The 14,049-nt window shown below is 40.2% G+C and overlaps 1 protein-coding gene across 1 annotated transcript; it reads right to left on the bottom strand.

Moving 5' to 3' along the window:
• Positions 1-5,797: 5,797 nt before the first annotated feature.
• Positions 5,798-13,368, bottom strand: CLEC3A (C-type lectin domain family 3 member A). Its single transcript, XM_066349901.1, has 3 exons — positions 13,254-13,368; positions 8,111-8,194; positions 5,798-6,189 (listed from the first exon to the last, which is right to left on the bottom strand). The coding sequence occupies exons 1-3, from the start codon at positions 13,366-13,368 to the stop codon at positions 5,798-5,800; spliced, it is 591 nt and encodes a 196-aa protein (XP_066205998.1).
• Positions 13,369-14,049: the final 681 nt, after the last annotated feature.

The raw sequence follows: 14,049 nt of genomic DNA, 5'->3' as shown, positions 1-14,049 counted from the left end.
GAATTAAACACTGCTGGATACATGTGCTCAATAAATATTAATTGGATGAATGAATAAGACCACAATGGAGGACAATTTCTAAAATGTTTTTTCTATTCCTCAAATTTTTTTCTGTAATGAGATGTTTTAGTTTTATAATGGAACAAAACCATTTTTTGAGATACCATATCTAGAGTGTTTGCTTGCTCATAAAATGTTTTCCAATCTCAACTTCCAGTTCTGTGGGTGACCTACCATTCTCACTGTTAGATGAGGAAGAGGGGGCTCAAACATCTATCCTTACCTGAAATCACACACAGAATAAGTGTGAAGTCTGGATCTTCTGACTCTAAGTTCCTTCACTGTATCTGACCTTGAACTGGGCTGGCTTATTGAACAGGCTCTGAACTGGAACACAGGAAACTAAATTTGAACCCTTGCCCTGGCTCTTGGCTTTCTGGGTGATTTTGGACTGTCACTTTTCTCAGGGTCTCTCTTTCTTGGATTCTTGCTCTGACGATTTATAAGATCATTGTCTTTTCCATTCTCTCTTTTGATGGAAAAAGGGCTATATTTGAAGGGTTGATCATGTCTAAGTAACATTGCTCCTCTTACGCCATCTTTCATCTCCCTGTTTTAATTCTCTTCTTTTTTTTTTAATTTTCATTAAGTCGTTTTCTCATATCAACCTTTCAACATTTTGTCATTTTCAGAAATGATCTTGTTTATTTCTTTGCCTTTTACTCTTTTGCCTATCTAGATAGAAGCTCCATCAGGCCATAACCAAGCCTATCCTGGCCGATGTGCAAACTCAGACTAGCTCAAATGAAAAAGATAACTTGTCTTGTGCAGCTTGAAGGGATGGTGAAGTAACTCATAGAAATAGCAACCAGGGCTTTAATAATGACAAACTCAGCACTAGGTGAACATCCACACACATTCACCCACTTTCTTTCTCTCCCCCTCCTCCCCCCCCCCACCTCCATTCCCTCCCTCCCTCCCTGCCCCATCATGTATCACCACTGCTTATCTTTGTTTCACTTCATTCGGCACATTGCATCCATCTGGAAGGGAAGAATTCTGCCAGAAGCTGTAAATTCACTTTGTCCCAATTTAGCATCTCCAGCAAAAAAAAAAAAAAAGTTTTATTGCCCCAGGGTCAGATGGCAACCACTGAAGAAGGTTCTGATTGGCTTTGCTTAGGTTATGCTTGCCTCCTGAACCAATCTCAGGAGCAGAAGTGTCAGCTGCACTTACCTGCATATGTGCATGTGCTTTTTATTGTTACTGTATATATACTCAATTTAGTGTTTCTTTGAAGAAATGTAGTTAAATTGTTGCCCATTTTGTGGGTATAAGCTTAGGTAAAACCAGATAGAAATAATCTGTAAATCACTTAACTTCCATATTCAATTAACACTACTGATTCTTTCTTTATAGACTCCAGTGGTTAGTTAGTCTTGCTCTCTTTCTGTGTGCCAAGTCGTAATATCCTTGAGTGTAGGTACCATGACTTACTTCCTTTCCTTCCATGGTACCTAGCATATTGCTTTAGTTAGTATCCTTTAAATTACTTACATCAGATTAAATTAGCTACTTAACTAGCTAAATTTGTGGGGTTCTTAATTCATTAGACTTGTTTTATTTGGTGAGGATCTTAAAGTTTTCCACTCATCCGAAAGTAGGAAAGACTATATCTCTATTTTTAGTTTAAGAAATGCGTTCAACAGTGCTAGGGAAGAGAAAGGAACCATTGAGCCTTGCAATAGATCCTCCTTCAGCTCACTAATTTGAGTCTCTGTTATTGGTGTTTTCTTTAACTAGTTCATTTTTACTCTGTACCTCATTTAATGGTATGGATGGAAACATCTGCGGGGGAGATTGCTTAGTATTGTTGTTCACTCACACTGTAGATCCTACCCTTGATTTTTGATTTAAAGGGAAGCAAAATTGCTGGAATCCATCAGAGACTGTTGCTGGGTAAGTAATTAAAGGCCTAGGCCCTTGCCATCAGGCTGTCATGTGTGGTCTAGTATTGTTGGCTCCCACTGTTGGCTTTTACAAATGCAGAGTTTGGGGTCACCACCCAGACCTACAGGAATCTACAGGTTCCCAGGTGGTCTGTAAACTCAAAAAAAGTTGTGCAACACTGTTTCCTGGTGAGGTCTGTTGAGCTTTCACTGCAATAGGTATCTGCAGAAAGCCAGATGTTAACAGTGGGAGTGACAGTTATGTGGTACAGATGTTGACATCCCCCAGCTATGAGTTGGTGAGAAACATTGTGAATTGCTCCCGGCACTCTTTCCACCAAGCTTCAGGAGGTTTCTCCACTCTGTAGTCCAGGCAGCTCTCCTGGAGAAAAGTTGGCCTAAGAGTAAAGACCCATTTACCAGTCTTGCCTGAAAACCAATTAATTGTTTGCTAACTGGTGCCCAACAGGCAAAATGGACCAAAGGGAACTCTAGATTAGTGAATCTTGTAGGTATGGCCTTTGGTTGATTGGCTAAATAATAAACTCAAGGTCATGAGTTTGACCTTGGGCCAACCAGAGAATCCCTTAACCCACTTCTTCTAGTCCTGCTGTGTCTCCCATCCACCTGCTCATTGTTTTGCTAACTCATTTTCCTCTCTAAATTTCATCTATTCTTTTGCATTAAGCTTTTCCTCTTTAACTTTCTGATTGGGGTTTTGGAGGGCAATAATATTGTTTAACCCCATCTCCTAGAAACTCTAACTCTGACACTGACTTATGTGAGCCATGGTTGTCTTTATTCAGCCCTTCTGAAGCAGCCTCAGACTGAATGCCTTACCAAGATCCAGTGTTTACCCAAATAGCTACCCTAGATGAGGGGATTGGGAAACCAGGTTAAAGTCTGCTTCCATTGCTTAGGTGAACAGGCTTGACCTTGTGTTGTAGTAATATAATGTTATAGTAATTAAATATATAGAAATACAAAAAACAAAAATATGGAAGATATATAAAAGTAATTAAGATATAATATTACAGCCTGACCAGGTGGTGGCGCAGTGGATAGAGCGTCAGACTGGGATGCGGAAGGACCCAGGTTCGAGACCCCGAGGTCGCCAGCTTGAGCGCAGGCTCATCTGGCTTGAGCTAAGAGCTCACCAGCTTGGACCCAAGGTTGCTGGCTCCAGCAGGGGGTTACTCGGTCTGCTGAAGGCCCGTGGTCAAGGCACATATGAGAAAGCAATCAATGAACAACTAAGAAGTCGCAACGCGCAACGAGAAACTGATGATTGATGCTTCTCATCTCTCTCCGTTCCTGTCTGTCTGTCCCTGTCTATCTCTGCCTCTGTAAAAAAAAAAAAAAAAAAAAAAAAAAAAAAAAAAAAAAGATATAATATTACAAATAATTAAGAAAATTAAAGTTATGCCATCTGGATAGAAATTAATGTAGTGGGTGCAGATGTGATAAACAGACTCTGACTTTCGAGCAGGGCCCAGTTAGTGTGTGTGTGAAGTTATACATAGATAAGAAGTGGCTTGATGTCATAACTTTGTAAGTTAATGTAAATAAGAACATCTTAAAAAGTATTTTGATGTAACATTTTGATTAACATAAAAGGAATTCTCTGGGAGGAACTCCCAAAAAGGTGGTTTGAGGTGATAATCCTGTAGATTGACACCTGTTAAAAGGCATTGGCCAGAAAAGGTACTAAAGCTGAGGGCCCCTTGCTGAGGTAGTCACTCAGACTCCAAAGTGAACGTGGATTGTCTCCACGCTGCTCTGACCAAAGACAGCTGAGAGGAGCACACTAATGGGGCCCCCTTAAGCTGTACCCAGGCACGCCAAAAGGATTTGTGAGTAATAAATGACCTGTGTGATTCTTGCAACTAATTTGTGTGTCGGTTGTGTTTTTCCTCCGGTGGCAGTTAGTGTCGGCACTTATCAGTAGCATCCTCACAGCCACCTCAAGAGTAGTCTCGAAGAGGCTGCCAGCCCTGCTGATAAGCAGGAGTGTCCCACTGCACAGGGAAGTCAAATCAGGGACGCCTGATCAATGTAGAGCTCAGGCTCTACTGGGACACCTTGTCATAGCTCTCCTATAGTTACTAAGGGTATAGGATCTGAGCAAGTTGTTGGGTTCTGGTGACAACTCCACTACTTTCTGGCATGTGACTTAGGGCAAGTTAATACATCTCTCTAATAAGAAAATGAAATCATTCTAGAGCCTGATTCCCAGAGTTGTTCTGGAGATTAATAATTATATAAAAGTTAGCACAGTATCTGAAATATGATCAACATCATATACCATTAATGTCTACTAATTTCATTACTGTCATCATCTTTAAAGAAATTAGAGTTGTATTGAAGTAGAGAATTGGCCAGGGTCAACCAAAAACAATGGCAAGTACAATTTATTTTTAACGTTCCTCTTCTCCCTCATAGACTTTTTCTCTTTATTGTCAGGTAAAGTTAATCTAGTGCATGTAAATTATGAGTTTGATCAAATATGGGGTGTTTCCCCCTAAAATTGTGCCAAATTTGATATAAACCAGTATAGTTTGAATAACTACTCAACATCCAAATACATCCATATTTATCAGAATTCAGGCTTTATTATTACAATGGAAAGAACCAAAACTTAATTCCAAGCACATGTAGTTAAAGAGTGCGGAAAAGGGTATTTAGTCACAAAAAAATTCAATGTTTAAAGAAAAATAGTGACATTTGAAGAACGGAACAAACAAATTTGTTTGCTTTTAAAAAGCCTATTTTCAGTTGCTTCTTGGCGTCTTGGCTAAGATCAAGTGTAAAAAGGCCAATTCTCCCAAGCCTAAACTTTGTAATTTCATAGTAAGCAATGAAGTTATTTTATGCAATCTAACGAAACAAGATTAATGCCATTAACTGCTTAATGGCAATAGCATTTGACAGGATAAGAAATTGTATAGACATGTGACTTCCAAATAGTTTTGTTTAAATCTAGTTTTCAACCTCCAAAGATAGATTGCCCCTAATAGACTTAAATATATGATTATTGAAACATAAAGTATGTGAAAGAGGAAACTAACATATGTAATGTCCACCTTCAGTTTCATAAAGGAGAGTAGGATGCTAACGCATGGAAAAAGTAGACATTTTTCTTTTTCTGTTTTCTCATACAATTCTCTGCTCTTGTTCTGCCTTAAGGTTACCCATTCATATTGGAAACTGTCATGTAATGCTGGAAGGGGAAATTGATCACATACGCTACCTTATCGTTTGTTTCAGGTCTTGATTGGAAACTTTGTGTATGGGGCAGGGAACTTGAAGAAAAAAGTGTGATTGAGAATCTGAGACATTCATGTTCTGACGTGGCAGACAAGATGCGAGTTCCACCAGGAACTGCCTCAATGCAAAGAAATAATGAGCTAATGAGGTACTATGACCAGGGTGGGACAGATTGAGCATCAGACTGAAAAGTTTTTGGATTCTATAGCACCTAGAATCTCTGACTTAGAGAGAATTCTCATTAATAAAGTATATATATACTAAACTTTCAAGAGAAGCTTGCTTTTCTGGCTATTGCTTGCTTCATAACGACCTGGTTTATACAAGTGAGACGGACTAGGAAAGAGGCAGTTTGATAGCCCGTTTTGCAAAAGCCACTTTAACGGTATGTGTACATAGCTGGATCCCTATTTTCTGACCCCACCCCATACCATAGAGAAAGAAAACTCACAATGCAATATGGTAGCAAAATTGGCTGGCTCTTGTATTCCTAAGATCAATTTGACTTATTCTTGAGGATCACTAGTCTATAAATCATGACCGATCTTGCTTGGAAGATACATTGGAGAAGGATCTATGTATTAAGGGATGATGAACTCGCATATGTACCTCTTGCTGCTGCGACAGACCTCATCGCTCCATTTACCCTGAGCTGACTGGGAGAACAGGGCACAGTTTTCCCGTTTGCCGCCATTAGGCTGTGCTCGGTCCCAGTTGAGGAAGGAGATGGCAATTCCATTGACATCAACAAACTTGCCTTCTGTGATCAGGTCATTGATGCCCAGCCAGAAGTCATTGACACCTGGCAGGCTCCTTTTACCGTAGTCTCGAAGGGCATTGATTTCTTCTGAGTTTCTGGGGATTACCAGGGTCCCTCCCTTGGAAATGCAGTCTTCGTTGGCTTCATGGAAGTGCTTTGAGCCTTCTGACGCAAGGTAGCATTTTCTGTGAACTTTCGTGCCTCGGAGACAGACTGTAAAGATGTGAAATTTACATGTTAAATTGCTTTTTGAGAGTAATTCATCCAGGACTGGACCTGACAAATAGCAATACATATTTGTGGAATGAATGACATGTGATGGTAATGCTGAGTTAACATTTACTTATTGGAGATTTTGTATGTGTTGGATAATGTGCCAAACACTTTACATAGATGAACTCAGGTAATTATCACAACAAATGAAGTGGATTTTATTACTGAGATTTTATTACTCCCATCTTTACATACCAGGATATTGAAGCTTAGAGAAGTTGTTACTTGCAACAACTTAGCAAATAAGAATGTAACTTATGTAGCATGTAAGGTCACAACTACACACACCCAGGTCTGTCCCGCTCTTAAAACATGGCCTTTAGCCCTGGCCAGATAGCTCGATTGGTCAGAGCATCGTCCTGAAGCACAGAGGTTGACGGTTTGATCCCCGGTAAGGGCACATACAGGAACAGATCTATGCTCCTGGCTCTCTCTCTCCCTTCCTCACTCACTAAAATAAAAAAATTAAAAATTAATTAAAACAAACAAAAAAACATGGCTTTTAACCTCTTGCTTCTTTGATATACACATGCTTGTTAGTGTAGCTCTATTATGTCCTGAATTTGCTTGAGACTTTTGGAACTGAAATGATATTTTATAATCATTAAAAACAAAAACAGCAGTCTGAGTGTGCATATAGAGAGATAATATTTTTTTAAATGCAGATAACTTAGCCCTGGTAGTATTGTTAGGTCATCCAGGATTAATCAAACAAGTAATTTAGGGAAAGCAGTGGAGAATCAGGCTCTGGCATTTATTAGCTTTGTAAACCATGGACAAATTATTTAATTTTTCTGTGCCTCAGTTTCCTCATCTATAAAATGAGGATCATTATAATGGCACATATCTTGTAAATTGTTAGAGGATTAACGTGTTAATGTTTATAAAGTACTTGTAGTGCCTGACTATAGGTAAAGCATTAACAAAACTTTCCCCTTCTGCATGTGCATTTGACCTGCTTTAAACTTTCTAATTCTGTTTCTCCGGAAACCTGGTAAACGAAATATATCGTCAGTGTTACTAGGCAATATTGTTTACGGTAAAAAAAAAAAAAAAAAAAATGACCTTGAATTGGTAACGTGGATGGTCTGTGAATTTTAAGTACTTGAATGAAAGCCGTAACTTCAGTCTTAGCTGAAGGCTGTAACTCTTGTAACTGGGCAGGTCTCTTGTGGGGCCCTCAAAGCTCTGCTTTAGCAGTTGTTATGAGAGTATATGTGGGAGGAGTACGAGCCTTGCAAGGCAGGGCTGTCCCTGAACCACCCAGTGGGGCTCTCATTTCCTCACCCCTGGGAACCTGGGACAGTAGCTCCTGGACAATGGTGTGTATGGCTTCCTACACTGCTGGGAGCTCTGCTCCAGAAAGCAAGGCAGACGAGATGCTGCCCTCTGCTGGCAAACCGTGGTTCTAACCAGTGTCCTTTCCTGTGCATGCGATGTGTCGGCCAGAGTCCCGTGACCCCAGGTTTAGTAGAATCTCAGCAGATCTTCCCATGAGCATGTAGTAAATATCTAATGAATGCCAATTATTTAATGTAGTTATTACTTGCCTCAGTTCTGTTTCATTGCCTATGACAGAAGAATTAGAAACAGACTTTTTACGTGTTTTATTGATATACCTATTTTTATTTCTATACCACCCATATATAGAATGAGGGAGTGGAAAATCAAGCTGATTTCTCAAGACAATTGTCTCCCCAGCTTTGGGATGCTTATGGATCCATCTGGCTTATCAATATCTCTTTTAGAAAGGCGTCACCTAGAACTTGACATACACTTTGCATGTGGTTTGAACGGCTGGCAAGCCACAGATCTGCCCTGGCCTCCTTTGAGAGAAGGCATTGATGAGACAGGGTCTTACCTGTCTGCAGGGCCTGCATTTCCTTCAGGGCGTTGACTTCTCTCCAGAGCTTTTCAACTTGAGTCTTTAGGTCTCCATCCTTTTCTGGGGATATTTTCAGGTGGGATGGTATAGGAAAAATAAAAAGCATATGACCAAAATAATATGAAAATAAAATAAAGCCTTGGAATCCAGAACCTAAGGTAGGGGTGGTTTTAATGAAATTGAACCCAATGTACATGAAAAATAAAGCATGAACATAAGTTGGCCAGGAGTCATAAGAGTTTGGTGATTGGGCTCCGCTCTGTCTCTCTAGCCCCTGCCTGTGGGACTCTCAGCTTTCAGACTGACTTTCAGACACATCCTACAGCAAGCTGTCTCATCTCGGGACCCTTTCCTTAGAGTCCCTTCTGCCTGGAACACTCTTACTCATCTCTTTGTTGAGTTTAAACAATTCCTCTAAGAAAAAATTTTCTGATCATCCTCTTGACATTGGCATCCCTCTGGCTAATCTCTTTCTTTGAAACTTTATTTTTTTTCAAAGGACTTTCTCCAATCTGTACTTATTTTACTTAATCTGTTTACCAAGAGTATTTCTTGATGCTTAACACAGTACTTGGCATATAATAGACATTTATAATTGTTGAATGAATCAACAAAATTCTAGAACTGGTGGAGATTGTTTTAGAAATTGAAGGCTAGTGAGCTCTTCAAAGGCAGAAATTGTAATAAATTATAATAAAAATAAAAAGTACTGAAAGCTACCATACCCTGTGCTCCAAGAGCTTAATTCTTTATTTATTTATTTATTTTTATTAAGTGAGAGGTGAGGAGGCAAAGAGACACACTCCTGCATGAGCTCCCCCCCAGGACCCACCAGCAAGCCCCCTACCAGGTGATGCTCTGACTATCTGGGGCTGCTGCTCTGTTGCTTAGCAACTGAGCTATTTTATCACCTGAGGTGAGACCATGTAGCTGTCCTCAGAGCCCGGAGCCAGCTCGCTTGAACTGTGGGAGGTGAGAGAGAGAGAGAGAGAAAGGGGAGGGAGAAGGGTGGAAAACCAGATGATTGCTTCTCTTGTGTGTCCTGACTGGGAATTGAATTACACGCCAGGCTGATGCTCTACTGCTGAGCTAACTGGCCATGGCCAAGAGCTTAATTCTTTCAATATTCCTGTGAGAGAGACGCCATCACTATCCGCATTTCACAGAAGAAGAAATAAAGGCACGGACAGCTGAATTAACCTGTGGAAGGTCACCCAGCTCATAAGATACAGTCAGGATTGACTCTCACTGACCCCATGTCTCTTTTCTTCCCCTGCCTCCCGTCTGCTTCTGCACAGTGATCACCTTCACCTGCTCGGTCCTTAACACATGGTCTCAGGCAGAGAAAACACTTAAAGCTTGATCTGAGCTGCCCCCAGATCCCTCTTCATGGGGGTGCCAGATAGTGAATCTATGCTCTGCCCTGGGTTTTTCAGGACAGCCCCAAACCCAAACCTGCAAATTCACCACCCCTTTAAACATGTGTTTTCAAGCCAGGTATTTCCACAGTTGGGTAAAGATGCTGGTTGGCAAACCGGGGCTCTTTGACCCCTTGACTGTGGCTCTTCCACAAAATACCATGTGCGGGCGCTACCTCGATAAGGAATGTACCTACCTATATAGTTTAAGTTAAAAAAAATTGGCTCTCAAAAGAAATTTCAGTCGCTGTACTGTTGATATTTGGCTCTGTTGACTAATGAGTTTGCCGAGCACTGGTTAGGAAAATGCCTTCTGGGGTACCCAGGGTGGCTCACACCTCTGTTTCACTATTGCTTGTCAATTCTCAAAGTGTCCAACAGCTCAGCTCGGAAATACAATAGTCCAAGGGTTTCCTCAGTGGGATCATTCAATCCAGAATAAATATAAGGAAATACTGAGAATGCAAAACCATTCATTGTTCGGGTCCAGGTTTGCAAAGACCTGAAGATGCGCTTTCCAGTTACAAGTTGTCCGTCTATAAATGTCATCCCCCATTCCTCTCAGCTTCCTGCGCCACTCCATCTAAACAGGTGACCTCCACAGAGAAGCTGTAAACATTGTAATTTGGATAAAGACACAAGAATTAATATCAGGCCACTGAGAGATCTTTATGGAAGTCATGGTGCAGGTGGCTTGGTTTCTGCTTCTCTCCTTCATGACAAATGTGAGAGTGTTTGTCTACAGTGAATTCAGGGAACAACTATTTCACTGTAAAAATTATATTTTATTCATTATTGCAGCATACAATTATTTGAGACCTTGGAAGTAAGTACCAGAGAAATCTTTTGTTTGGAGCTAAATTATTTAATTGCCATTTTGAGTTTTTAAAAAAAGGCTCCTTTTCATTTTATTATTAGTGTTCTCCAAAATAGGTACAATACAGAAACTATGCAAAAATAATTCCTAATAAACATATGAAATGACCAGTAAACATATGAAAAATACCTCACCCTCATTAACCATCAATTAAATACAAAATTTTAAAAAGTATTTTGTTATTTGGTTAGTTTGTCAGGGCTTAAACCTAAACTGATGGCCTGGTGTTGGTTGCCACGGTGTGTGGAAATGGGCAGTCTCACCCTGACAACAGGATCATAGATTGATGCTGTTATTTTGGGAGATGATTAGAAAGTGGGATTAGCCAGGGGTTTTGCTTCTAGAAATGTATCATAACATCCTAGCATGGCGATTGGTATACTTATAGACAGTCCCTGACAGGATGGTTCAATGTATGATTTTTTATTTTATTTTATGATGGTGTGAAAACCAAATGCTTTTAGTAGAAATGGTATTTTTTAAAATTTTGATCTTTTCCTGGGCGAGCACTGTGTGGTATCATTTCCTCTTTGGTGCTGGGCAGAGGCCGAGAGCCACAGCTCCTGGTCAGCCAGGTGGTCAAGAGGGTAAACAAGCCATACTCTGTAGTATACTGCGTTGTCAGCATTTAAAAAATATATTGTGTTATGAGCACATTTAACATAGTTTAGGCTAAGCTATATAATATTTAGTAGGTTTTATGTGTTAGATACATTTTCAACTTATGATATTTTCAATTTATGATGGGTTAATCAGGATGTAACCCCATCGTAAGTCCGGGAGCATCATTATATGTGTACAAAGCAGGCCACTGAGGTTCTTAATCAAAAAGAGAAGTATTGGAAAGCACACAAAAGTTCACCAAGAGAACAGATTACATTAGTCATGACCCATCTACACGACAGAATAGTATGCAGCTCTTCGAACGACCGAGGTATGCCTCGTGTTGATCTAGATCCAAGATTTAACAGATGAAATTCATTAGTTTGTCTATCGGGCACTTTGTATAGTCAATGCTTATGTTGTTAAAAATATCAATTTTTAAATGTGCATTTAAAAAACTGGTACTATTACCTCCCAACAGTTAATAGTGGGTAAGACCGTGGAGATGATTGGGAAGGAGAAAAGGGGGTTCACTTTTGATTTCATAAAGTATTTATATTACTTACAGGTACTTAAAATACTTCAAATGTGTTAGAAGTTGGGGGAGACTGTTCTGTGAGTCTAGGCCTACTACCTCACCCACTGTAGAATCTGCTTTTTGAGACCTAATGGCAAAAACTAGCAAAGAAAAAACTGCTTTGACAAGATGGTATTTAAGATGTGTACCCATCAACCTGGAAACGCTGAGGTTGCCGGTTCAAAACCCTGGGCTTGCCTGGTCAAGGCACATATGGGAGTTGATGCTTCTTGCTCCTCCCCCTTCTCTCTCTCTCTCTCTCCTCTCTATAATGAATAAATAAAAAAAAAAAAAAATAAGATGTGTACCCAGCCATTTAAAAAAAAAGGCATGTGTATGTGGGGTGTATGTGTGCAGAGGAGGGGAAGTGGGCAGCTTTCTATGACTGAACTGCAGTTAACTCAGAAACAACCACACAGCACACATGCACGTTCCCATGATCATACCCCTCCCCACGTCCCCATTGGGTGGTCACCACTTTGCCACTCCCCTCCGTTGGTAAAGAGAGGCTGGCTGCAAAAATATGCCACATCACCCGGTACCATCTCTCCTCCTTCCCCTGCCTCATCTTCAGCGACAGACTTGACCTACACGTGGGAAGTATTTCAGTCTTCCATTAAAAGAGGAAACAGGGCGGTGTGATAGTTAATAAGAAAAAAAATTTCTACTTAAGAAACCTTGGATCAGACTTAAACTGTATAAATTCCTCTAGATAAAGACACTTTGTAATCATCAAAACACAACTTAAAACAAACCACCTTTCTACCAACCAACCATCTGTGTTGTGTCAAATCAAGACTAACCTTGTTGGTATTGCTTTATATGTTTTGTTATTATTAAAGTGCAAGTGATAAAGGAAATAGTGTTATAATATTTATCTAAAATTATCCTGATATGAAAATGACTCAAAGAATGAAATAAAACATTACCCATGTTTTCCCTTTTGTTTTGGTTTCAGCATGTTGCAAATAAATTGCCATCATCTGTTTTCTTTGCAACGTTTACTATTTTTTTAACCTCTTACCCTAATTCAAGCCACCCAAAATTTGAGATTGATTGTAGATTTAGTTTTGCATTAAAATATCTTCAAACACTATATGATTTTGCAAGTTAAAATATGTTTAAGTTAAAGAGTGGTTCAATTTCTCCCTGACATGAAAAAGCTTATTTGGATAGTATAGACTGTCCTTACATTGCAAGGGATGTGAAAATATATCTATATGGTAATTGGTGACAAAAAGAAAATCACAATTACCAATAGCTCTATACTACCCATGTAATAAGATTATAATTATCTCAGAATTATCTTTGAATAAACTTACACAATCTCAATGAGTGAAACAGTGTACTCTATAATAAACATTTTCTGCTTGACCCCTCATTCATAATATCAGCTGTCCATATATCCAAATGACTCCATCTGAAAAACATTCTGCGTATCTAACCCCACCTGACAAAGGTTATACCATATATATATATATTACATTACAAAAGCTTTTTTTCCTGAAAAAAATCCTCCAGAGAATTAAAAGGTCAGTCAATCTCATGAAACACCACACCCCTCTGATGGCATGGTACTGTCACCAGGGACGGTGCTCACCCTGAGCAAGCCTAATATTTTGCTGGACTGAGAAGCCCCGTTACCTTTCACTCGGCGTTTGCTGTGCTTCCTGGCTTTGATTTTGGACGTGTGGCTGGTGGTCTGGTCCAGGAGTAGGGTGATAACCAGGACGTAAATTACAAGTCCACTCTTTGCCATGGCTCTCGGGCAAGTCCTCTGGCCACTTTGCCAGCTCCTCTGAAGTCACTAAGGGACAAGTAGACAGCACAGCCACATCTTGCTCAGGAGTGCCAGGAGCCAGCTTTATAAAAGTGAGCCGGGAAGGCTGGCGGCAGTCCCGCTGACGAAACGTCGGGCTGCCTCGCTGGCCACAGCATAGGCGACCCCTTGTTCTCCTTCCTCATGTCAGACTTTGCTATTTTAATATTGCTGCTGCATTACCCAGCCGACTTGCCTTCTCAGAGTGTATCAGAGTGAACTAAGGACAAAAGGTTTTGCCTGTTTTTCTTTCTTTTATTTTAAATTTAAAGTCCAGGAAGCTTGGGGTCTCTGCAAAGACCCCAACATTTAAGTCTTGCATTTGGAGGAGCTCAGGATTCACTTAATGTTCTGGGAAATGTACTCAATTCCAAATGACCAAAAAAATAAACCCACCCCCAAATAAGAAAGTTACTCTGTGTGTGTGTGTGTGTGTGTGTGTGTGTGTGTGTGTGTGTGTGTGAGAGAGAGAGAGAGAGAGAGAGGCTACAGCACCACCTGTGTGTCTATACCCACTGGAGCATCTGCAAGCGAAAGTCCAGCTTGGGAATGGCTTGCTTACAGGATGGAATGGAGGCAGCTGAAGTGGAGGGTTCATGATGAGGTATAAGTGCTCTTTTT

Source organism: Saccopteryx leptura, chromosome 9, assembly GCF_036850995.1.
Source record: "Saccopteryx leptura isolate mSacLep1 chromosome 9, mSacLep1_pri_phased_curated, whole genome shotgun sequence".
Taxonomy (NCBI): domain Eukaryota; kingdom Metazoa; phylum Chordata; class Mammalia; order Chiroptera; family Emballonuridae; genus Saccopteryx; species Saccopteryx leptura.
The sequence above is the reverse complement of the archived record's forward strand: the minus strand, read 5'-3'. Positions and strand labels throughout refer to the sequence as shown.